General features: G+C 43.1%; 1 protein-coding gene across 9 annotated transcripts in view; it reads right to left on the bottom strand.

Moving 5' to 3' along the window:
- Positions 1-3,385: 3,385 nt before the first annotated feature.
- Positions 3,386-27,056, bottom strand: part of slc8a2a (solute carrier family 8 member 2a) — a 58,259-nt gene continuing 34,588 nt past the window's right edge. For 3 of the 9 annotated variants that reach the window (XM_021617759.3, XM_090186127.1, XM_090186126.1), the window contains 6 exons: positions 23,437-23,540; positions 12,470-12,487; positions 12,113-12,225; positions 7,403-7,505; positions 5,688-5,954; positions 3,386-5,419 (listed from right to left, as the gene is read on the bottom strand). In XM_021617759.3, coding sequence (XP_021473434.2) covers positions 5,043-5,419; positions 5,688-5,954; positions 7,403-7,505; positions 12,113-12,225; positions 12,470-12,487; positions 23,437-23,540 — 982 coding nt within the window. In that variant the 3' untranslated portion in view covers positions 3,386-5,042. Of the gene's footprint in view, positions 5,420-5,687; positions 5,955-7,402; positions 7,506-11,881; positions 11,992-12,112; positions 12,226-12,469; positions 12,488-21,317; positions 23,541-27,056 lie in introns of those variants that run through there. The other 6 variants (XM_021617760.3, XM_090186130.1, XM_090186128.1 and 3 more) reach the window with 4 other exon arrangements.

Raw genomic sequence — 27,056 nt, 5'->3', positions numbered from 1 at the left:
ACATAAGTCATTGGACGAATGCGTCTTCTGTGGGGGGTGTTTTGTTAAGAGCCATGACACTTGGTCTGAACATGAACACGAATCGCTTGCGGTACAGTTTTAGAAGCATATCAGTGAGAAAAAAATAAATAAAGGTTAAATTGACACAAACCTTTATAGGTTTAGGGTTCCCACAGCCATATTTCCATGTTACAGCACTTGTTTATGGAAAACAGATGGAAGATAGTGTGGACCTATGTTCCTTCCAAAAATGTTGGTCACTGAGCTAATTTCAGGTCTGCTGAGCACAAACTTGAACTTTGTGAAATTTTGGTGCAACATCCAGATGCGTTTACTGTGAACACTGAGGCTGTACCCACTTTAATGTACCATTTCAGACAGTGGTCAAGTAGGCTACTTTGGTTATTTGATCATAATGTAGGCATACCAGAGTGGTCTACCATTTAAAAAAAACAAAGGAGAAAATGCATCCCATAACCTTTTAACGTGAAAATAGCTTTTCTATCATTCAGCCTACAGAAGCAACCAATGTGTGGTGTTCAATGTAGGCCTTACATTCCATGAGACTTTAGAAAAAAACATGCAGGGCTTGATTATCTACTTGTCCTTCTGACAAGGAGGTGACTGAAAATGTTGTTGTGTTGTGTTATTTGATGTAAGAAAACACTTTACAAAATAAAATGCACTATTATTCCCATACCATTATTACAGAGAATCAGACAAATTTTGCTACCCTCTGCCTATTGGCTACATCGCTTATTCAAGCCTGTCTCAAAATGCAACACTGCCCCTTTAAGACAAAAAAAGCTCTTTACCCAACTAGCTTTTCAAAAATGTCTGGAAAGTTTTGTGCTCTTGTAGGAAGAAATCACGCCCCCATTGTTAACTATCAATGATCTATATCTGAGATAATAACTCACTAACTAGCAAAGGATATGAACAAATGTGCACACGTGGCTACATGCCGCTCTCGCTTTGATCTCAACAAAACATCTACTCACGACCCTCATGCTGTAAATACAGTCCAGTTCAAAGTGAATGGCACAGATCCATATATGGCAATGGTATATTTGCATATACAGTTGAAGTCGGAAGTTTACATACACTTAGGTTGGAGTCATTAAAACTAGTTTTCAACCACTCCACACATTTCTTGTTAACAAACTATAGTTTTGGCAAGTCGGTTAAGACACCTACTTTGTGCATGACACAAGTAACTTTTCCCAAAATTGTTTACAGACAGATTATTTCACTTATAATTCACAGTATCACAATTCCAGTGGGTCAGAAGTTTACATACACTATGTTGATTGTGCCTTTAAAGAGCTTGGAATATTCCAGAAAATTATGTCATGGCTTTGGAAGCTTCTGATAAACTAATTGACATCATTTGAGTCAATTGGAGGTGTGCCTGTGGATGTATTTCAAGGCCTACCTTCAAACTCAGTGCCCCTTTGCTTGACATCATGGGAAAATCAAAAGAAATCTGCCAATACCTCAGAAAAAAATTGTAGACCTCCACAAGTCTGGTTCGTCCTTTGGAGCAATTTCCAAATGCCTGAAGGACCACGTTCATCTGTACAAACAATAGTATGTAAGTATAAACACCATGGGACAACGCAGCCATCATACCGCTCAGGAAAGAGACGCATTCTGTCTCCTAGAGATGAACGCACTTTGGTGCGAAAAGTGCGAATCAATCCCAGAACAACAGCAAAGGACCTTGTGAAGATGCTGGAGGAAACAGGTACAAAAGTATCTATATCCACAGTAAAACGTGTCCTATATCGACATAACCTGAAAGGCCGCTCAGCAAGGAAGAAGCCACGGCTCCAAAACCGCCATAAAAAAGCCAGACTATGGTTTGCAACTGCACATGGGGACAAAGATCGTACTTTTTGGAGAAATGTCCTCTGGTCTGATGAAACAAAAATAGAACTGTTTGGCCATAATGACCATCGTATGTTTGGATGAAAAAGGGGGAGGCTTGCAAGCCGAAGAACACCATCCCAACCGTGAAGCACGGGGGTGGCAGCATCATTTTGTGGTGGTGCTTTGCTGCAGGAGAGACTGGAGCACTTCACAAAATAGATGACATCATGAGGAAGGACAATTATGTGGACATATTGAAGCAACATCTCAAGACATCAGTCAGGAAGTTAAAGCTTAGTCGCAAATGGGTCTTCCAAATGGACAATGACCCCAAGCATACTTCCAAAGTTGTGGCTAAATGGCTTAACGACAACAAAGTCAAAGTATTGGAGTGGCCATTACAAAGCCCTGACCTCAATCCTATAGAAAACGTGTGGGCAGAACTGAAAAAGCGTGTGCGAGCAAGGAGGCCTACAAACCTGACTAAGTTACACCAGCTCTGTCAGGAGGAATGGATTAAAAAGCTGAAATAAATAATTTCTGACATTATTTCTGACAAATATTATTGACATTTCAAATTCTTAAAATAAAGTGGTGACCCTAACTGACCTAAGACAGGGATTTTTACTAGGATTAAATGTCAGGAATTGTGAAAAACTGATTTCAAATGTATTTGGCTAAGGTGTATGTAAACTTCTGACTTCAACTGTAGACTTACTAGAGTTCTGATTCGTTAAGCCGCACAGGTCTGTGTAGAGTACAGTGTCGTGCATGTTAATGCAATAGAATCCTGCCACAATACGTTCTGCCTACTATTCTTGCATCGTTGGTTTTGTTTCAGTATGTTACATTGATGGTTAATATTGTGTTTATTCTATCACAACTCCAACAGTAATGGGAAACATTGATAGTGTTAACTAAGGGGGAAAATTAGAACTTTGAGTGAAGTTCAATCTTGTGCTTCTCTGTGTGCGGTTATATTTCCTTCGTATGGCAGTCCCGCGCACGCACGCAGTTTAGAGGGAAGATTGGTGTGGACTACCTGTGCTAATTAGCTATCTGATTCTCTGAACACCTGTGTGTAAACAGAAGACAGACAACACAAACATATTGTCACTGAAAAATACTGTCAGCTGCAACTGTGTTAAAAATAGATTAAAAGTAAGTGTGTATTTTGCATTTGTGAAATAATTTTGATGTGATATGAAAGTAGAGGGATTTATGTTTCTAGGACTATACTGCAATTGAGAATCGATTCACATTTAGATGGAGTATTTCGCTGTTTTGGCTTCCAGAGCCAATTTGCCCTTTAACCAGAACATGTGTGGTCCTAGGACTAAGGAGTAACATTATGCTCCTTTAGTCCAATATTGAGCTCGCTCCAGCCATAGACATTGGCTCCAGCAGAAACTTCCATAGGCCACAGACACTGAGACACATCTCACATCTTAGGCATCAAAATAATTAAAATATTACAATAAAATAGGAGATTGATCAAACAGAGACTGAGAACTGTGATACATTTTCAATGTAATTGTTACAACTTGAAATAAATTACAATGTCATTTCTTGTGCATGTAAGTTCTTACATTAAAATATACATACATTTAATGACAAAATTCATAAATAAATTGATGATAAGACTACTCATTTTGAGTTGGATGAATTATCTCTGTCACATTGTCACTCTAAATGGCAGATACTCAGTTATTTCTCTATAATTTACAGTATTTCATGTCATAGCAGCTTCTCAGAATTTTTAAACAGCATGCAATAGCATGCTACTAAACAGCATTGAGCCCATAGTCTTTGGTTGTTGTTGCTATGAAGACTGGGGTGAGCCCAAATGAAAGGGGATAGGCGAATTATATTAGCATTTCACCTCTTGCCACAAGATGACATAATAGGGAATAGAGATACAACTATTTCCAAGAGGGAATGTATAATACAAAAGCTGGGGAAGAGGTTATTGTGGGTGTCGGAGGCAGCTGTATCCATTGAGCCAAACAGGACAAAAGGGGAGAAAGGGAGATGCTTATCTGCCATGTGTAGTTTACATTGTTCTGTTCATCAAGTTTATCTGGATCAGCCACCGTAGTGCCCTCGTTCAACTAATATAGGTAGGCCATAAGCAGCAAGATGAAGACCTAGACTCAAACCAAAACTCTTATTTGACCTTACAGTCAAATAAGGCATCTTCCCCAGTGGGCAACACTGATTGAAATTATATAATTTCAAACAGTTTTGCACAATGGGTCCACCTAAGTGTTAGCCATTGCATTCCTACCCGGCTCCCACATTAGGGAATTAACATTGGGGTGCTGATACTTTGCCGCCGGCAAGGCATGCAGAACAAGGTGTCCCCTCAGTGTTGTGTCAGTCCTACTTGGCCACTAGCTCTGGTCCATCGCGTGATGACAACAACGAGTTGCCTCTGAAGAGGTAACTCGCTGTTGTCGTTGCACGATGGACAAGAGCTACATGGCCAAATAACTCTGACAAGAGATGGTATTCAGTGACAGATCTTGACCACGTGAGTTGAGAGACTACCAAAGATCATGGCCTGGTCCAAAACTGTAAAACTATACCTAGACCTCAGGAGCTGAGGCCCAGACAGACTCAGACCAGAATCATGTTGATGTGGTCTACGGTGGTGTCAAGATCCAGACTTCACACTCCATCCATATCTTTCCTCTTAACCTGAGCAGCCTATTTTAAAGAGTGTCTTTGCACGGTGTCCCCTCCACTTTCTATACCAGGCATATTAGCATCCTGTGATTGTGATCATCACATAGTCCATCACCACCACATTCCTCTACTAATAACCAGCTTTTCCTTCTACATTTTCTTCTACACCCTACATTTTGTGTGTGTGTGTGTGTGTGTGTGTGTGTGTGTATGAGAGAGAGAGAGAGAGAGAGAGTGTCTGACATTCTCTCTGTGAGCAGTGAGTACAGAAAATAGACATTTGCATCATTACTCCTGGTAGTGGATCTTCTGCTAGATGTCGAAGATGTGTCGTTGCAGTGGCAATGATGATGATGATGATGATGTGTATGTGTGTATGTGTGTGTATGTGTGCGTGCAAGCATGTATGCGCATGTGTGTGTGTCTGTATGCATGTGTGAGTTTCTCAATCTACCCATCTACCTATCTAGCCCTGTGCTCCCTCAGAAGCCCTTTACATGGCAGTAGGCCTCCAGGCTGGAAAAGAGGATGTAGATGAACCAGAGGCCAAAGAAGAATAGGGTGGTGAGCACCTTGGTGACTTTGGGCCCCCCCAGCTCTCCCCCTACAGATGGCCGGCGGCGGAGCATCAGCACCCCCATGTTGATGAAGGCGAAGATGGTGAAGAGCGTGACCGAGAAGGCCAGTGAGCCGGGGTCCACGCGGAAAGTTTGACCTTTGGTCTCCCAGTAGATGGCAGCGATGGACCACGCCACCCCGATGCCCAAGAAAACGTTGACTGCATTGCTACCCGTCACGTTGCCCACCGACGCGTCGGCATACTGGTCCTGGGTGGCAGCGACTTTACTGGCAAAGGTGTCTATGGAAAGAGGTTTGGGTTAGAGTTTAGAATATGGTTAGAATAAGGTTAGGATTAGTATCACTAAGGCTGGGAGAGGTTTTTTCAATAGAGGTTGGGAGGTATGGTTTTGGGATATAGTTGGTTCAAGAGCTAGGTTTAGGGTAAATAGCTAGCTTGGATTGAAGATAAAGTAACTTAAAGCAGACACTCAGTCACACACACACACACACACACACACACACACACACACACACACACACACACACACACACACACACACACACACCAGGGATGGAGGTGCCCAGAGCCACAAACACCACAGCAGTGACACTGTCTTTGAGGCCCACGGTGCAGCCGAAGTGGGAGGCCAGGTCCCCGATGACGGTGGTTAGTAAGCCAATGACAATGATGGACACCACAAAGCAGGCCCAGCCATTCCAGTACTCGGTAGGTGGCACGCAGGCAAACAGAATCTTCCAGAAAACTGTCACAATGTGCATGAAGTAGTCGAAGCAGTTGGGCATTCGCCGCTCCACTCCCTCTTCCTCGTCACCTGGCAAAATGAGACAGGTAGAGGACAGTGAAAAACAGTGTTATCGATGAGTATTTATCGATAGCATACATTTGCCGGAGAAAAGACCACACCATGATACAAACCATACAGACAAACAAACACGCATGCACACACGCACAATATACTGTAAAATATACACATTATATATGTACAGGGCATTCGGTAAGTATTCAGATCCCTTGATTTTTCCACATTTTGTTGCGTTACTGGCGTATTGTAAAAAACATTTTTTTTAAAAAATCCCTCATCAATCTACACACAATACGACATAATAACAAATCAAAAACAGGTTTTTAGACATTTTTGTAAATGTATTACAAAAAAAACCCGAAATATCACATTTACATAAGTATTCAGACCCTTTACTCAGTACTTTGTTGAAGCACCTTTGGCCGCCATTACAGCCTGGAGTCTTCTTGGGTACATGACGCTACAAGCTTGGCACACCTTTATTTGGGGACTTTCTCCCATTGTTTTCTGCAGATCCTCTCAAGCTTGGACAGGTAGGATGGGGAGCGCCGCTGCACAGCTATTTTCAGGTCTCTCCAGAGATGTTCGATCAGATTTAAGTCTGGGCTCTGGCTGGGCCACTCATAGACCGGTCATAGAACGCTTGGCATTCAGGCCCAAGAGTTCAATCTTGTTTTCATCAGACCAGAGAATCTAGTTTCTCATGGTCTGAGAGTCCTTTAGGTGCCTTTTGGCCAACTCCAAGTGGGTTGTCATGTTCCTTTACTGAGGAGTCGCTTCTGTCTGGCCACTCTACCATAAAGGCCTGATTGGTGGAGTGCTGCAGAGAAGGTTGTCCTTCTGGAAGGTTCTCCCATCGCCACAGAGGAACTCTGGATCTCTGTCAGAGTGACCATTGGGTTCTTGGTCATCTCCCTGACCAAGGTCCTTCTCCCCTGATTGCTCAGTTTTGCCGGGCGGCCAGCTCTAGGAAGAGTCTTGGTGGTTCTACACGTCTTCCATTTAAGAATGATGGAGGCTGGATAATTCCTTCGACCTCATGGCTTGGTTTTTGCTCTGACATGCAATGTCAACTGTGGGACCTTACATAGACAGGTATGTGCTTTTCCAAATCATGTCCAATCAATTTAATTGACCACAGGTGGACTCCAATCAAGTTGTAGAAGCATCTCAAGGATGATCAATGGAAACAAGATGTACCTGAGCTCAATTTCGAGTCTCATAGCGAAGGGCCTGGATACTTACGTAAATAAGGTATTTCTGTTTTCGCTTTGTCATTATGGGGTATTGTGTGTAGATTGATTAATAAAAGTTGTTTTTTAATCCATTTTAGAATAAGGCTGTAACGTAACAAATTGTGAAAAAAGTCAAGCGGTCTGAATACTTTCCGAATGCACTGTATGTATCATTACATATTTGTGAATTATTTACATGACATAACTCAGGTTATGTCTGACCTCCTGAACTGACTGTGACTGCCTCAATGAACTGTTCTCTCCAGGAATGAGTTCCAATCACCACAGCCAGATTGGTGTCCTTCAAGAGTTTGTCCACGGTGCTCTATCAAAACACAAAAAAGATTAGCAATGAGAGTGGGCAAGTATTCAACAACAAAAGCTGACACGGCATGCTCTGAAGCGTAAACACATAAAATGTCACACACATTCTGTCTCATGACTTCTGTTCTTATCAAACTGAAGTCAGGATAGACATGAGGGTAGAAGAGAAGTATCATTACTGTTAAAACGGCCAGCTTCAGTCAGCTGATTCTAGCCACTACTTCGGCAGCTTAGTCTCCCATTCAGAGGACCCCCACTTTTGTTAGTGTCTTATTGGTCAAGGTCAGTCCAAATAATTATCACCACATCTCCTTCAGCCTATCACTGGCCTTGATTCCCAGGACTTCAGTTTCAGTTAGTCTATGACCCCAGCACTCTGTGTGGTCAGAAACATGCTATCCCCATCCTGATGAGCACATCCACAGTTTTACCACTTTCTGAACTTTTCCTGCTGTGGACTGAATCCCTGTATGTCTGATGTTTAATTGTGTGTGCATCTAAACATAAGTGCCTTGAGATCTGTGTCATATTATGTGGAGCTAAGTTTAGTGGTTTATTGTGTACAATTACTGTGTATTGAGGTTGTTAGCTAGCTCGAGCTCCCGCTCGCGTTGGCACTACCATTAGCATTTTGTATTGGAATGCATGAGCATTTCAGCATAACTGTTAGTGATTAGCATTTATTAGCATTACTCATTTATTGTGCTAAGCTATTTTCTATTCTATATACAGTACCAGTCAAAAGTTTAGACACACCTACTCATTCAAAGGTTTTTCTTTATTTTTGCCATTTCTACATTGTTGAATAATAGTGAAGACATCAAAATGATTAAATAGGACATATGGAATCATGTAGTAACCAGAAAAGTGTTAAACAAATCTAAATATATTTTATATTTGAGATTCTTCAAAGTAGCCACCATTTGCCTTGATGACAGCTTTGCACACTCTTGGCATTCTCTCAACCAATTTAATGAGGTAGTCACCTGGAATGCATTTCAATTAACAGGTTTACCTTGTTAAAAGTTCATTTGTGGAATTTCTTTCCTTTCATAATGCGTTTGAGCCAATCAGTTTTGTTGTGACACGGTAGGGGTGGTATAGAGAAGATTTACCAAATAGGGCTAAGACCAAGTTCATGTTATGGCAAAAACAGCTCAAATAAGCAAAGAGAAATTACAGTTCATCATTACTTTAATACATGAAGGTCAGTCAATGCGTAACATTTCTAAAACTTTGAAAGTTTCTTCAAGTGCACACACAAAAACCATCAAGCGCTATGATGAAACTGGCTCTCATGACCGCCACAGGAAAGGAAGACCCAGAGACCCAGAGTTACCTCTGCAACAGAGGATAAGCCTAAATAAATCCTTCACAGAGTTCAAGTAACAGACACAACACCAACTGTTCAGAGGAGACTGGGTGAATCAGGCCTTCATGGTCGAATTGCTGCAAGGAAACCATTACTTAAGGACACCAATAAGAAGAGACTTGCTTGGGCCAAGAAACATGAGCAATAGACATTAGACCGATGGAATTCTGTCCTTTGGTCTGATGAGTCCAAATTTGAGATTTTTGGTTCCAACCGCCGTGTCTTTGTGAGACGCAGAGTAGGTGAACGGATGATCTCTGCATGTGTGGTTCCCACCGTGAAGCATGGAGGAGGAGGTGTGATGGTGTGGGGATGCTTTGCTGATGACACTGCCAGTAATTTACTGAGAATTCAACGCACACTTAACCAGCATGGCTACCACAGCATTCTGCAGCGATACGCCATCCCATCTGGTTGGCGCATAGTGGGACAATAATTTGTTTTTCAACAGGACAATGACCTAACACACCTCCACGCTGTGTACGGGCTATTTGACCAATAAATAGAGTGATGGAGAATGAATCAGATGATTTGACCTCCACAATCACCTGACGTCAACCCAATTGAGATGGTTTCGGATGAGTTGGACCGCAGAGTGATGGAAAAGCAGCCAACAAGTACTCCGCATATGTGGGAAATCCTTCAAGACTGTTTGAAAAGCATTCCAGGTGAAGCTGGTTGAGAGAATGAGTGTGCAAAGCTGTCATCGAGGCAAAGGGTGGCTACTTTAAAGAATCTAAAATATATTTTGATTAGTTTAACACTTTTTTGGTTACTAAATGATGCCATATGTGATATTATTTCTTTCTCCTCTTTCCTTTCAGGACCACATACAGTGGGGCAAAAAAGGATTTAGTCAGCCACCAATTGTGCAAGATGAGAGAGGCCTGTAATTTTCATCATAGGTACACTTCAACTATGACAGACAAAATGAGAAGATTTTTTAATGAATTTATTTGCAAATTATGGTAGAAAATAAATATTTGGTCACCTACAAACAAGCAAGATTTCTGGCTCTCACAGACCTGTAACTTCTTCTTTAAGAGGCTCCTCTGTCCTCCACTCGTTACCTGTATGAATGGCACCTGTTTGAACTTGTTATCAGAATAAAAGACACCTGTCCACAACCTCAAACAGTCACACTCCAAACTCCACTATGGCCAAGACCAAAGAGCTGTCAAAGGACACCAGAAACAAAATTATAGACCTGCACCAGGCTGGGAAGACTGAATCTGCAATAAGTAAGCAGCTTGGTTTGAAGAAATCAACTGTTGGAGCAAATATTAGGAAATGGAAGACATACAAGACCACTGATAATCTCCCTCGATCTGGGGCTCCACGCAAGATCTCACCACGTGGGGTCAAAATGATCACAAGAACGGTGAGCAAAAATCCCAGAACCACACGGGGGGACCTAGTGAATGACCTGCAGAGAGCTGGGACCAAAGTAACAAAGCCTACCATCAGTAACACACTACGCCACCAGGGACTCAAATCCTGTAGTGCCAGATGTGTCCCCCTGCTTAAGCCAGTACATGTCCAGGCCCGTCGGAAGTTTACTAGAGAGCATTTGGATGATCCAGAAGAAGATTGGGAGAATGTCATATGGTCAGATGAAACCAAAATATAACTTTTTGGTAAAAACTCAACTCGTCGTGTTTGGAGGACAAAGAATGCTGAGTTGCATCCAAAGAACACCATACATACTGTGAAGCATGGGGGTGGAAACATCATGCTTTGGGGCTGTTTTTCTGCAAAGGGACCAGGACGACTGATCCGTGTAAAGGAAAGAATGAATGGGGCCATGTATCGTGAGATTTTTAGTGAAAACTTCCTTCCATCAGCAAGGGCATTGGGTCTTTCAGCATGACAATGATCCCAAACACACCGCACGGGCAACGAAGGAGTGGCTTCGTAAGAAGCATTTCAAGGTCCTGGAGTGGCCTAGCCAGTCTCCAGATCTCAACCCCATAGAAAATCTTTGGAGGGAGTTGAAAGTCCGTGTTGCCCAGCAAAAGCCCCAAAACATCACTGCTCTAGAGGAGATCTGCATGGAGGAATGGGCCAAAATACCAGCAACAGTGTGTGAAAACCTTGTGAAGACTTACAGAAAACGTTTGACCTCTGTCATTGCCAACAAAGGGTATATAACAAAGTATTGAGATAAAGTTTTGTTATTGACCAAATACATATTTTCCACCATAATTTGCAAATAAATTAATAAAAAATCCTACAATGTGATTTTCTGGATTTTTTTCCTTCATTTTGTCTGTCATAGTTGAAGTGTACCTATGATGAAAATGACAGGCCTCTCTCATCTTTTTTAAGTGGGAGAACTTGCACAATTGGTGGCTGACTAAATACTTTTTTGCCCCACTGTAGTTAATGTCAGTTAACACTGGACATGATTCTCAGTTGTCTGAACCATGAGTGGTCAGATGTGTCATTTGTGTGTGTGAGTGTGGATATCCTCCATTAAACTCCTCTTAACCTGGATATCCGCCTCATCCTTGTTCTGACCGGACATTCTGTAGTGTTTGCTACCGGGCTCAAACCAGCACCTAAGGTTTCTTATTACATTCACAGTCCTTCGATTCTCTACAATCCTACCCCTATTTTTCAATTACATTACATACATTTCCTGTCTTGTCACTTACAGGACAGTTTGTGTGAAAAGGTTTCTTGGCTTTGATATACATTCTATCAACATCACAATATACTGTATCTATTCCAGTGTTTCCCGACCTGGTCCTCGGACATCCCCCCGAGAGATTAGCCCAGCGATTCCACATTAGTTTAAAATACATTTTTAGAACTAGCTCACCTCATTCAATTAGTAATCTAATTACCAAGCCCTTAAGAAGTTGAATCAGGTGTTCTGGTGGTTGAATAGACCAAATGTGTAATGGCTGGTGGGGGGCAAAACTAGGTTGAGCAACAGCTCTGTTCTATTCTGAAAGATGAGAATGTGTAAATGGAAGTAGAGATCCTCCAGTTCTAGAGGCTCTCAGTTAAGAGACACCTCAGTCCTGTCAAATAAATCCCAGAGCACACTGCATGCTAGTTGCTACAATACCGGGTCTAGTATCCCATTTGGAGTCATTCCCTGTCGGATCTGTTGGGTGAGAGGGTGCCACAGTGAGAGGGGTTAATCAAACATAACACAACACAACACAACACACATACAGACACGCACGCACACACTGTATATGACACACACACACACACACACACACCTTAAACTCGTAGGACTCCTCTATGATGACCTCTAGCCTGCTGTGCTCCCCTAGAATGGGCTTCCCCATCTCTGAGATACGTCTGGCGTCCTCCTCTTCTGGAGTAGGGTTCCCTAAAGGGGGAGAGGAAAGGGGAATGTTCTCTTACTACAATACATGATGGAACTAATATAAATTGAGTTAAACAAATACATATTTTGTAGTTATGATGGGGTTAGACAGGTGAACTAAGCTCATGATGCATTAATAAGCGATATTGTAAAATAATCAATGGGTATATATCATTTTAATGTTCAAAAGCGTCTGTAAAAATCACAGTGGACCTTTCAATTGTGTGCAAAACTTATTAGATCTTACCCTGGTTGAGCAGCAGAGCTGCAATAGGAAGAGAAAAAAATAAATGCGTGATTTTGAGATGTGATTACTTATGCTATTCAAGCTAAAGTGATTTTTGCATTGAACCTTTATTTATTCACGTTAGTCTCATTGAAATCAAATGTATTTTGCAAGAGAGACCTTGTCAAAATAGCAGCAGTCGACAAAAGACAGAAGTGACAGTACACATGCAAGGAATTGATCAACTGAGAAACATTATACTTGGGACAATGTACAAACAATAAATGAATGACAGATTCATCAGATCACAATGTGCATTCTGAAAGTAACCATGCAGTGAGGAAAGAATCAGTACAAATGAACCGACACCAAATTAAAATATTCCTGCGTCTCCATCCTCTACTAAATGCAATAGTCCAGTGAGCTCATCCAAAGAGGTATAGGCTTGACTTCCATCCATGTGAAAAAAAGTGCTTTTTCAATGGGAGAGGGTCTATCGAGTTCGATTAACATGAAAAAATGAAAGCTAATTCACTACGTGAGGCCTATTTGATCGACTAGGAGGTGCATAATGTTTACATTGTTACGAAGGTCCTGTATGAGTGGACAAGCTTGACATCACTGTTATGCACTGTACGTCGTACTGTGCGGTTGTTATGGTGCACAACAGTGTGCTGCTTTATATATGAATGGATTATCAGAATGAGTGGCACATGTCAAATCAAATCAAAGTTTATTTGTCACGTGTACCGAATACAACAGGTGTAGACCTTACAGGGAAATGCTTCATTACAGGCTCTAACCAATAGTGCAAAAAAAGGTATTAGGTGAACAATAGGTAAGTAAATAAATAAATCAACAGTAAAAATACAGGCTATATACAGTAGTGAGGCTATAAAAGTAGCGAGGCTACATACAGACACCGGTTAGTCAGGCTGATTGAGGTAGAATGTACATGTAGATATGGTTAAAGTGACTATGCATATATGATGAACAGAGAGTAGCAGTAGCGTAAAAGAGGGATTGGCGGGTGGTGGGTGGCGGGACACAATGCAGGTAGCCCGGTTAGCCAATGTGCGGGAGCACTGGTTGGTCGGCCCAATTGAGGTAGTATGTACATTAAACGTCGGAGTGATTTACAATGTGAAACCGTGCAAACGTGTGTTCTACAGCTCAGCTAGATATTACAATCACAACGAATTTGAGGAAAACAACTTTATTTCAGGTCTTGTTCTGCCTAGTGACAAATCTCTCTGGCATCTTATTGGTTAAGAGTTCCAGCCTTTCCTCCGACTTCATGGACAACGATTCCCAAGGCAAGTCCATTATCTTGTCAGTGTAGTTAAAAATCTTTGGCACATCTCCCAGCCTCACTACATTCTGCCTTCAAAGAGGGGCTGAACTCATTGATTAGGCCTAGTATGTTAGCCTTCTCACAAAAAATGCAAGAAGCCATTTGTTTTGGGGGTGTGGTTTGATGTGGGTGTGATATCCCAAACAGCCACTGTACCAACTGCGTGACGCAGCATGAAAACGTGAACGTAATTGGTCAAGAATCCCAAGCTCCGAGTGTTAAAATGTCCTCATCTTTAGAGAAGTATCTTTGAATGTGTTTAAATCTGAAAGTGTGGCAATGAATCAAAAATAGTGAAATCAAAAGAATGGAACAAACCAAGCAAGTTGTAGTAGAAGACAAGGACCGGTCCAATAATGCATTTCTTATTGGACTGCGTTTTTTGGACAAGGAGATTAATTTGGGAAATCCATTTGCAATATTGAGGACTGTGAAGAAAGCAGTGGGAAAGGTGCATTCAATCAAGGTGACTCGAAGCGGCCTTGTTTTGGTTTATTGGGTCGATGAAGAACAGAAGAAGCTGCACTGGATCTGGCAAAATTGTCCACGTCAGAAGTAACATCTATTGATCTTCGGAGCAGGACGCCTGCCAAAGGAGTTATAGCTGGAGTCTCGTTGGATATAGTCAGAAAATCCTAGGAGTGGTCAGTGCATTTCACCTGATCCGTATGGTAAATGTAAGGAAGGAGAAAAGACTATCATTATTATTGTTCTTTGAGGAGACTCTACCTGAATATGTGAAGCTTGGATATGTAAGGTAAGCGGTGAGAGCACTTGTGCCCAAACCATTATAGTGTGGGAATTGTACAGGATAAAATGTGACAATAAAACCGAGTCAATGTGTGGGGGTCCAGGTTAGTTGAGGTAATTTGTATATGTAGGTAGAGGTAAAGTGACTATGCATAGATAATAAACAGCAAGTTGCAGCAGTGTAAAAACAAAGGGGGGGGGGGGGGGGTTCAATGAAGCCCCAGTGGTTTACACACTACCTTCTGTAGCGTCTTGCAGTCGGATGCCGAGCAGTTGCCATACCAGGCGGTGATGCAACCGGTCAGGATGCTCTCAATGGTGCAGCTGTAGAACTTTTTGAGGATGTGGGGACCCATGCCAAATCTTTTCAGTCTCCTGAGGGGGAAAAGGCGTTGTCGTGCCCTCTTCAAAACTTTCTTGGTGTGTTTGGACCATGATAGTTTGTTGGTGATGTGGACACCAAGGGACTTGAAACTTAACCCACTCCACTACAGCCCCGTCGATGTGAATGGGGGCATGTTCGGACCTCCTTTTCCTGTATTCCACGATCATCTCCTTTGTCTTGCACACGGAAAGGTTGTTCGCCTGGAACCACACTGCCAGGTCTCTGACCTCCCTATAGGGTGTCTTATCATTGTCGGTGATCAGGCCTACCACCGTTGTGTCGACAGCAAACTTAATGATGGCGTTGGAGTCGTGCTTGGCCACGCAGTTGTGGGTGAACAGGGAGTACAGGAGGGGGCTAAGCATGCACACCTGAGGGGCCCACGGGTTGAGGATCAGCGTGGCACATGTGTTGTTGCCTAGCCTTACCACCTGTGGGCGGCCTGTCAGGAAGTCCAGGATCCAGTTGCAGAAAGAGGTGTTTAGTCCAAGGGTCATTAGCTTAGTGATAATCTTTGTGGGCACTATGGTGTTGAACGCTGAGCTGTAGTCAATGAACAGCATTCTCACATAGGTGTTCCTTTTGTCCAGGTGAGAAAGGGCAGTGTGGAAGGCGATTGAGATTGTGTCATCTGTGGATCTGTTGGGGCATTATGTGAATTGGAATGGGTCTAGGTTTTCTGGGATAATGGTGTTGATGTGAGCCATGACCAGCCTTCAAATCTCATCATGGCTACCGACGTGAATGCTATGGGGCGGTAATCATTTAGGCAGGTTACCTTCGCTTTCTAGGGCACAGGGAGGTCTGCTTGAAACATGTAGGTATTATATGGTCACATGTTTGTAGAAGGGAGAAGTATGGTATTGAAGAATCTGTGAATGGAAATTGTTGCAACTGTGGTGGGGATCATACTCCAGACTTCCTTAAGTGCCCTGTTAGGGTGAAGGAGGTGTCAAGGATCATGGCTGTGCAGCAGATCTATGTGGAGGCGTTGAAGACAGTCCCAGGGGCAAGAGGCAACAGTGTTGAAGATGCATTACAACCAGTTGCTAGTGTTTTAAGTTAATCGAGTGATCCTGATACATTCATTGTGAAGAAGGTGGATTTTGTGGCATTTATAGCCACAGTAATTAATTGTACAGCATAAGTGTCTAAGAAGTCCAAGAAGCTGGATCTCATTACTGGATATCATTATATCTGCAGCCAATACGATTTTGGGGCTCAAAGACTGCAAGGATTATTGTCACTGGGAAATGTTCCCGCCCTCACAGGAGTCTTCTGAGCTTGTATACCTGATTAGAATTGGGGGGGGGGGGGGGGGTTACAGAAAAGCGGGTTGATTTTGTTTAGTAATTATTTTGTTCGTTGTTAGTTTTGTATATTATTTTTTCCTTTTAGGGATCCTTAATATTTACCTGCACAGTAGGTGGCGGAATGCACATCCAATTATTGCAAATGCCATTATAGCCAAGTTAACAAACAGCCAAGTTAACAAACAGATCACTGACCATTTCGAATCCCACTGTACCTTCTCCCCTGTGCAATCCGGTTTCCGAGCTGGTCACGGGTGCACGTCAGCCACGCTCAAGGTACTAAACGATATCATAACTGCCATCGATAAAAGACAGTACTGTGCAGCCGTCTTCATCGACCTGGCCAAGGCTTTTGAATCTGTCAATCCCCACATTCTTATCGGCAGACACAACAGTCTTGGTTTCTGAGATGACTGCCTCACCTGGTTCACCAACTACTTCTCAGATAGAGTTCAGTGTGTCAAATCGAAGGGCCTGTTGTCCGGACCTCTGGCAGTCTCTATGGGGGTACCACAGGGTTTAATTCTCGGGCCTACTCTTTTCTATGTATACATCAATGATGTCACTCTTGCTGCGGGTGCTTCCTTGATCCACCTCTACGCAGACGACACCATTCTGTATACAACACACCTCCAAACGAGCTTCAATGCCATACAACACTCCTTCCGTGGCCTCCAACTGCTCTTAAACTCTAGTCAAACTAAATGCATGCTTTTCAACCGATAGCTGCCTGTACCCACCCGCCCGACTAGCATCACTACTCTGGACGGTTCTGACTTAGAATATGTGGACAACTACCTAGGTGTCTGGCTAGACTGTAAACTCTCCTTCCAGACTCATATTAAGCATCTCCAATCCAAAATTAAATCTAGAATCGGCTTCCTATTTCGCAACAAACCCTCCTTCACTCTCGCTGCCAAACTGACTATCCTGCCGATCCTCGACTTCGGAAATGTCATCTACAAAATAGCCTCCAACACTCTACTCAGCAAACTGGATGCAGTCTATCACAGTGCCATCTGTTTTGTCACCAAAGCCCATATACCACCCACCACTGCGACTTGTATGCTCTCATCAGCTGGCCCTCGCTACATATTCGGCACCAGACCCACTGGCTCCAGATCATCTATAAGTCTTTGCTAGGTAAAGCTCCACCTTATCTCAGCTCACTGGTCACCATAACAACACCCACCCATAGCACTCGCCCCAGCAGGTATATCTCACTGGTCATCTCATCCCCAAAGCCAACACTTACTTTGGCCGCCTTTCCTTCCAGTTCTCTGCTGCCAATGATGGAACAAATTGCAAAAATAGCTGAAGTTGGAGACTTATATCTCCCTCGCTAACTTTAAGCATCAGCTATCTGAGCAGCTTACCGATCGCTGCAGCTGTACACAGCCCATCTGTAAATAGTCCATCCAACTACCTACCTCATCCCCATGTTGTTTTTATTGATTTTTTTTGCTCTTTTTTTGCTTGCACACCAGGATTTCTACTTGCATCATCATCTGCACATCTATCACTCCAGTCTTAATTTTCTAAATTGTAATTACTTTGTTACTATGGCCTATTTATTGCCTTACCTCCTTACGCCATTTGCACACACTGTATATAACGTTTCTATTGTGTTATTGACTGTACATTTGTTTATCCCACATGTAACTCTGTGTTGTTTTTTGTTGCACTGCTTTACTTTATCTTGGCCAGTTCGCAGTTGTAAATGAGAACTTGTTCTCAACTGGCCTACCTGGTTAAATAAAGGTGAAATAAAAACATTTATACAATAAAAATGATACAATAGAAGAAGAAGAGTAGTATCTTTGATAACAGTTGTGTTTGTGATGCTAACATTAACTCAAAAATGTGAAAATGCTTGAGTTGGAAAAACCCAAGCTGTTTATGACGAACAAGTCTCGTTCTGTCAACATAACATTGGCGATGATGTATGTCTCGTTTTTAGTCCAGAGACACTGTGCACTAATGCCTCAATTGGTGTCAATAAAGAAAAGGGCGGGCTATAGGTTTGTTTCTACTGCTACGATTGGATAGCATGCAGCTGTACTTTAGGTTGAGTCTGCAGTGAGATCGGGTCGCTTGCTGCTGAGCTCCGAATCACTGATTATTTTGGCACTGCCAACCATGAGCATGTGGGCAGGATTGAAATCTAAACCCCAAAAAAGGAAAGCTGTTGTGGGAAAGCTGTTGTGTACCCTAGATTCCCTACATTTTGGAAGATTGGTTATGGAAAATATTACGTAATGACCAAAGTTCTACCACTTACCCGTAGTCCATTTTGCAACTACTACAATTTTTTACGACTAGTACCGATGATATATAGGCCGTTTTCAATCAGCTAAGTTGTTTTTGAAGTTCAGCTCTTCTTTAATTCCCTCCTTTCAAATAAATATCCTCCATTCCTCAATCCAATTTTAATCTATTCTGTTCCTTTTTTTCTGATTCCCACACCACCTCCTCCTTGGCACATTGAGTTCCCTTTCAGTCAGTCAACTTTGCTACAACATACTATGGGGGAGTTGCACCCCTCACAACTTTGAATGAAGGATATACAATCACACGTGATAAGGACCATGAAATCCGCGCCTTGCTGGAAGTCCCGCCTGCCACAGGTGATAAGCATGAGGCTAGGCTTCATTCCTTCAATTATTCAGCTCTTCACCTCGGTGTGATCAGGAACAATTCACACTACTAAAACAAACAATTGGAAAACGAGACTGTCTTACATTGCGCCAACTAAACTGTCCTATAGTGGTAGAGCGTGCTCAGCCCCTGGACGTTGGGGGCTGAAGTTTGTACTTGTTCTCATGGACACTGGGAGACTCTAATCTTGGCTCACTCCCTACTGCTGGGGAGCAGTGAGCACATGTTCTCGCTTCAGTTGAAGCATGTCCCCGGTTGACTCAACTACGGTGCAGATCTTTTATCCAGGTGGGGACCTCTCTCTCAGGATTGGAGGCTACACCCCGGGGTGGTCTCCCTAATATGGGAAATGTTTGGCAGGGCCGACGTAGATCTCATTGCAAGAAAATGCGCAGTGTTGTTTGAGGATGATTTTCCCAGAGGGACAATACAATTAAAGGGATACTTCAGGATTTTGGCAATGAAGCTCTTTATCTACCTCCCCAAAGTCCGATGAACTCATGGATACCATTTGTATGTCTCTGCATGCAGTTTGATGGAAGTTGCTAATGTAACTAGCATTAGCGCAATGACTGGACGTCTAGGGTAAGTGTTAGCATGTTAGTTAGCATTGGCTGACCAAACTACCAAATCAAATCTTATTTGTCACATACACATGGTTAGGAGATGTTAATGCAAGTGTAGCGAAATGCTTGTGCTTCTAGTTCCGACAATGCAGTAATAACCAACGAGTAATCTAACCTAACAATTTCACAACAACTACCTTTTACAAACTACCTTATACATAAAGATATATGAATGAGTGACAGTACAGAACAGCATAGGCAAGATGCAGTAGATGGTATCGAGTACAGTATATACATATGAGATGAGTAATGTAGGGTATGTAAACATTATATTAAGTGGCATTGTTTAAAGTGGCTAGTGATACATTTTTTACATCAACTTTTCCATTATTAAAGTGGCTGGAGTTGAGTCAGTATGTTGGCAGCAGCCACTCAATGTTAGTGGTGGCTGTTTAAAAGTCTGATGGCCGGGCCTCCCGGGTGGCGCAGTGGTTAAGGGCTGTGCCACCAGAGACTCTGGGTTTGCGCCCAGGCTCTGTCGTAACCGGGAGGTCCGTGGGGCGACGCACAATTGGCATAGCGTCGTCCGGGTTAGGAAGGGCTTGGCCGGTAGGGATATCCTTGTCTCATCGCGCACCAGCGACTCCTGTGGCGGGCCGGGCGCAGTGCACGCTAACCAAGGTTGCCAGGTGCACAGTGTTTCCTCCGACACATTGGTGCGGCTAGCTTCCAGGTTGGATGCGCACTGTGTTAAGAAGCAATGCGGCTTGGTTGGGTTGTGTATCGGAGGACGCATGACTTTCAACCTTCGTCTCTCCCGAGCCCGTACGGGAGTTGTAGCGATGAGACAAGATAGTAGCTACTAACAATTGGATACCACAAAATTGGGGAGAAAAAGGGGTCAAATTTAAAAATGTAAAAAAGTCTGATGGCCTTGAGATAGAAGCTATTTTTCAGTCGCCTTCTGGATGATAGCGGGGTGAACAGGCAGTGGCTCAGGTGGTTGTTGTCCTTGATGATCTTTATGGCCTTCCTGTGACATCGGGTGGTGTAGGTGTCCTGGAGAGCAGGTAGTTTGCCCCCGGTGATGCGTTGTGTAGACCTCACTACCCTCGGGAGAGCCTTACGGTTGTGGGCGGAGCAGTTGCCGTACCAGGCGGTGATACGTTTGTGAGTGCTTTTGGTGACAAGCCGAATTTCTTCAGCCTCCTGAGGTTGAAGAGGTGCTGCTGCGTCTTCTTCACCACGCTGTCTGTGTGGGTGGACCAATTCAGTTTGTCCGTGATGTGTGCGCCGAGGAACTTAAAAATTACTACCCTCTCCACTACTGTCCCGTTGATGTGGATAGGGGGGGTGCTCCCTCTGCTGTTTCCTTAAGTCCATGATCATCTCCTTTGTTTTGTTGACGTTGAGTGTGAGGTTATTTTCCTGACACCACACTCCGAGGGCCCTCACCTCCTCCCTGGAGGCCGTCTCGTCGTTGTTGGTAATCAAGCCTACCACTGTAGTGTCGTCTGCAAACTTGATGATTGAGTTGGAGGCATGCATGGCCACGCAGTCGTGGATGAACAGGGAGTACAGGAGAAAGAGAGGAGAGGACTCAGAACGCACCCTTGTGGGTCCCCAGTGTTGCGGATCAGCGGGGTGGAGATGTTGTTACCTACCCTCACCACCTGGGGGCGGCCCGCCAGGAAGTCCAGTACAGGACTGGGTCGAGACCCAGGGTCGAGACCCAGGGTCTCGAGTTTGATGTTGAGTTTGGAGGGTATTATGGTGTTAAATGCTGAGCTGTAGTCGATGAACAGCATTCTCACATAGGTATTCCTCTTGTCCAGTTGGGTTAGGGCAGTGTGCAGTGTGGTTGTGATTGCGTCGTCTGTGGACCTATTGGGGCGGTAAGCAAATTGGAGTGGGTCTAGGGTGTCCGGTAGGGTGGAGGTGATATGGTCCTTGACTAGTCTCTCAAAGCACTTCATGATGACAGAAGTGAGTGCTTCGGGGTGGTAGTTGTTTAGCTCAGTTACCTTAGCTTTCTTGGGAACAGGAACAATGGTGGCCCTCTTGAATGTGGGAACAGCAGACTGGGATAGGGATTGATTGAATATGTCTGTAAACACCAGCCAGCTGGTCTGCGTGTGCTCTGAGGACGCGGCTGGGGATGCCGTCTGGTCCTGCAGCCTTGCGAGGGTTAACGCGTTTAAATGTTTTACTCATGACGGCTGCAGTGAAGGAGAGTCCGCAGGTTGTGGTAGTGGCCGTGTCAGTGGCACTGTATTGTTCTCAAAGCGAGCAAAGCAGTTGTTTAGTCTGTCTGGGAGCAAGACATCCTTGTCCGCGACGGGGCTGGTTTTCTTTTTGTAATCCGTGATTGACTGTAGACCCTGCCACATACCTCTTGTGTCTGAGTCGACTCTACTTTGTCTCTATACTGACGCAAAGCTTGTTTGATTAGTCTTGCGGAGGGAATAGCTACACTGTTTGTATTCGGTCATGTTTCCGGTCACCTTGCCCTGGTTAAAAGCAGTGGTTCGCGCTTTCAGTTTCGTGCGAATGCTGCCATCAATCCACGGTTTCTGGTTTAGGAATGTTTTAATAGTTGCTGTGGGTACGACATCGCCGGTGCACTTGCTAATAAACTCGCTCACCGAATCAGCGTATTCGTCAATGTTGTTGATTGACGCAATGCGGAATATATCCCAATCCACGTGATCGAAGCAATCTTGAAGCGTGGAATCAGATTGGTCGGACCAGCGTTGAACAGACCTGAGCACGGGAGCTTCCTGTTTTAGTTTCTGTCTATAGGCTGTGGTGGTCAGCTTTTCCAAAAGGAGGGCGGGGCCTTATATGCGTCGCGGAAGTTAGAATAACAATGATGCAGGGTTTTACCAGCCCTGGTAGCACAATCAATATTTTACCTTTATTTAACTAGGCAAGTCAGTTAAGAACAAATTCTTATTTTCAATGATGGCCTAGGAACAATGTTAACTGCCTGTTCAGGGGCAGAATGACAGATTTGTACCTTGTCATCTCGGTTACTAGTCCAACGCTCTAACCACTAGGCTACCCTGCTGTCGACATTCGATTGTGAGGAATCTAAGACAGGTGAACAGAAGGACTTGATCACACCACGTCTTGTTAATCATAAGGCATACCCCCCGGCCCCTCTTCTTACCAGAAAGATGCTTGTTTCTGTCGGCGCGATGTATGAAGAAACCAGCTGGCTGTACCGACTCCGATAGCGTGTCTCGAGTGAGCCATGTTTCCGTGAAGCAAAGAACGTTACATAAAGATGTCTCTAATGTCTGTCTGGAATGCTACCCTTGCTCGGATTTCATCAACCTTGTTGTCAAGAGACTGGACATTGGCGAGTAGTATGCTCGGGAGCGGTGCGCAATGTGCCCTTCTCCGGAGCCTGACCAGAAGACCGCTCCGTCTGCCCCTTTTACGTGTCGTTGTTTTGGTTCGCCGGCTGGGATCCGATCCATTGTCCTGGGTGGTGGGCAAAACAGAGGATCCGCTTCGGGAAAGTCGTATTCCTGGTCGTAATGATGGTGAGTTCACGTTGCTCTTATAGCAAGTAGTGCCTCCCGACTGTATGTAATAAAACCTAAGATTACCTGGGGTACCAATGTAAGAAATAACACGTAAAAAAAACAAAATACTGCATAGTTTCCTAGCAACGCGAAGCGAGGCGGCCATCTCTGTCGGCGAAAATTGGCTGCAGAGACAGTTCATCTGATTCTGGGGAAGTAGATTCTGTAAATCCCGAAGTATCAATTTAATCTTAAATTATCTTATAAAACTATTCTAGAGATACTGCAAGTGTAGTGGGAAAAGGTTTCTCACAATATGTGCCAAATGGCAATTTTCGCTGTGTGTAACAGTGGATAGTAGGTTGAACAAACCTTTTGAGATTTTTTATTAACTAACACTAACCTTCACACACAACACACCCCACTGACCTGAGATTCCTCGCTTTAGCCATTTGGGCTCATCCAGCACAATGAAGAAGTTTTCCTGCTTCTCATATTCCTCCACATTTACAATGCGTACCTGTAGAGTCTGACTGTGGAGAGACATGCAAGCATGCACCCACCCACACACACACACATACATACATATACACACCCACACTCACACAGGGAGAGAGAGAAGAGGGTTGTCATCAATACACATTGTTATATTTGTAGACGTTTTAAACACATTTGATGAGGATAAAAGGAAAACATGTTAAGATAAATATTTTGTTGAATAACACACACACACACACACACACACACACACACACACACACACAGAGCTAGTGCATTCATCTTAAGATACCTAGGTGAGACAACCACATCTCAGTAATAGCAAGTACAACTGTACTTATAGAGTACTTATAAAACACTTATAATCCACACATTTTCACTTGTTTTTTCATCAGAAATGATTGCTTATGGGTAACTTCATGTGTATGGGTACCCTCATGTTGTCATGCCCTGACCATAGAGAGCCCTTGTTTCTCTATGGTGTAGTAGGTCAGGGCGTGACTGGGGTTATTCTAGTTCATTATTTCTATGTGGTGTTCTAGTTTATTTTTCTATGTTGGTGATTTGTCTGATTCCCAATTAGAGGCAGCTGGTAATCATTGTCTCTAATTGGGGATCATATTTAGGTAGCATTTTTCCCACCTGTGTTTGTGGAATATTACTTTGTGTTTTGTGCATGTGCACCACATAGTCACGTTTCGAAGTTAGCATTAACAAAAAAATAAATCAATAAACTAAGTTTCACTTTATAATAAATATGTGGAACTCAACATCCGCTGTGTCTTGGTCCGTCTCTCCACACGTACGGGACACATGTTTTTATACATAGAGTTTAGATGTGTTATTTTGCAAAACACTAGACAGTATATTCATTGTTTAGCTGGAATTGTTCCTATCCTGTACATTTGACTGTGATTTGTGGTTGATGAACGCACTAACTGTAAGTCTCTCTGGATAAGAGCATCTGACAAAAATGTCAAATGTAAATGTTTTACATACAGATCTCATAACTGTATTGAATTGTTATTTATTTATTTTTGTCACAAATGTGTCATTTGTACAGTTCTTTATTTCAAATGTAGTTATTTGTAACAGTTAACTGTGTAAAACCCAGCAGTACTACTTATTTCTCAGAGTGACGTGGATATATAGCATTAAAAAACATGATTATTTGTCTCTGAAATGAAACCATCAAGTAACAGATTTTAAACAAATACATGTCTGTCATTGAACAACCCTATGCCATGATTAGACGGTAAAAAAATCTCTTTCATAATTTCTTTAAAAAATAAAAGTTAATTTTCAAACAATTCTGAAAATGGATATATAGCGTTTTGGAATGAAACTCTTCAATTGTTTCTCAATAAGTGCGACTGTTACTTCACGAAATGCAAGGGTTGGACGCGGGCTTTGACTGGAACCAGTGGAATGTGCAAAGGAGCGGGTTGACATGGGAGAGCATGGGAATGTTGAGCACCAGGCGGGTTGCAGCGTTCTGGACAAGTTGCAGGGGTTTGATTGCACAAGCGGGGAACCCAGCCAACAGAGAGTTGCAGTAGTCCAGACGGGAGATGACCTGAATTAGAACCTGCGCTACTTCCTGTGTTAGGTAGGGTCGTACTCTACGGATGTTGTAGAGCATGAACCTGCAGGAGCGAGTTACTGCTTTGATGTTTGCGGAGAGTGACAGGGTGTTGTCCAGGATCACGCCAAGGTTCTTTGAACTCTGGAAGGTGAACTCCTGGAGTTGTCAACCATGATGGAATGGTCTCGCAACCGTCCCATGAAGCAAGCAAACAATACTTTCCTACCCTCTGAAACATTAACAAACACCCTGTCATTTAAATCACATCAGTAGCTGAGGTGCAATAAAGAATTTAACACATAGCGGAGGCTAAATAATTCACAGTGCATCACATACACAACACTCAAACACACACGGTACTGTACACACACAGAAATACAAACATGAACTAAACAACAGATAAACAGAACCTTAAACCACTTACCACTTACTCCTCGATCACACCGACAGCATCATTGCATTTTGGTACACCAGAAGTATATTCATTTGGATTTATCGAACGTATGTATCAAAATGTATGCATAGACGGCTTGACAGAAATGGTAGCAGACGTGAATGTTGAACTTTGTTGCACACATATCCAGATGATGCTGCGTACCATTTTGCGCATTGACGATGTACAGTGGGGCAAAAAAGTATTTAGTCAGCCACCAATTATACAAGTTCTCCCACTTAAAAAGATGAGAGAGGCCTGTAATTTTCATCATAGGCACACTTCAACTATGACAGACAAAATGAGAAAAAAAAAATCCTGAAAATCACATTGTAGGATTTTTTATTAATTTATTTGCAAATTATGGTGGAAAATACTGATTTGGTCACCTACAAACAAGCAAGATTTCTGGCTCTCACAGACCTGTAACTTCTTCTTTAAGAGGCTCCTCTGTCCTCCACTCGTTACCTGTATTAATGGCACCTGTTTGAACTTGTTATCAGTATAAAAGACACCTGTCCACAACCTCAAACAGTCACACTCCAAACTCCACTATGGCCAAGACCAAAGAGCTGGGTCTTTCAGCATGACAATGATCCCAAACACACAGCCCGGGCAACGAAGGAGTGGCTTCGTAAGAAGCATTTCAAGGTCCTGGAGTGGCCTAGCCAGTCTCCAGATCTCAACCGCATAGAAAATCTTTGGAGGTTGAAAGTCCGTGTTGCCCAGCAACAGCCCCAAAACATCACTGCTCTAGAGGAGATCTGTATGGAGGAATGGGCCAAAATACCAGCAACAGTGTGTGAAAACCTTGTGAAGACTTACAGAAAACGTTTGACCTCTGTCATTGCCAACAAAGGGTATATAACAAAGTATTGATATAATCTTTTGTTATTGACCAAATACTTATTTTCCACCATAATTTGCAAATAAAGTCATAAAAAATCCTACAATGTGATTTTCTGGATTTTTTTTTTCATTTTGTCTGTCATAGTTGAAGTGTGCCTATGATGAAAACTACAGGCCTCTCTCATCTTTTTAAGTGGGAGAACTTGCACAATTGGTGGCTGACTAAATACTTTTTTGCCCCACTGTAGGTCGAGGTGTTAGTGCACCATTACAGTAATAACTACAATATGTGACCTGAAATGACATCACATTACAGTATGAGTACTACCTGTAAGTGCACAATTAGTCCAATGTGCAACCACAGCTTATATCGTCTGAACGTTTAATAGGGAAAGGATCTGTCCGCTAACATTAGCAAGAGGCTGTCAATCATAAACTAATGGACGCTGCTCCACATGGGAGTCACTGACTGACACAGTGACAACCCATAATAATCCCCATCACCCCAGTTACTGTAGCCTTAGGATACATTTCCATCAATATAACATAGTACATGTGGACACCTACACAGACACACACATACTGTACATTAATATAATTTTGATCCCATTTGCTTAATGGGAGGGATACGTATAACATTCAGTATATGTGGACACATACGGTACATAGACAAATGTGGACACA

The sequence above is a fragment of the Oncorhynchus mykiss genome, chromosome 10 (assembly GCF_057628025.1).
Source record: "Oncorhynchus mykiss isolate SJ-2025 chromosome 10, ASM5762802v1, whole genome shotgun sequence".
NCBI classification, from domain to species: Eukaryota; Metazoa; Chordata; class Actinopteri; order Salmoniformes; family Salmonidae; genus Oncorhynchus; species Oncorhynchus mykiss.
The sequence above is the reverse complement of the archived record's forward strand: the minus strand, read 5'-3'. Positions and strand labels throughout refer to the sequence as shown.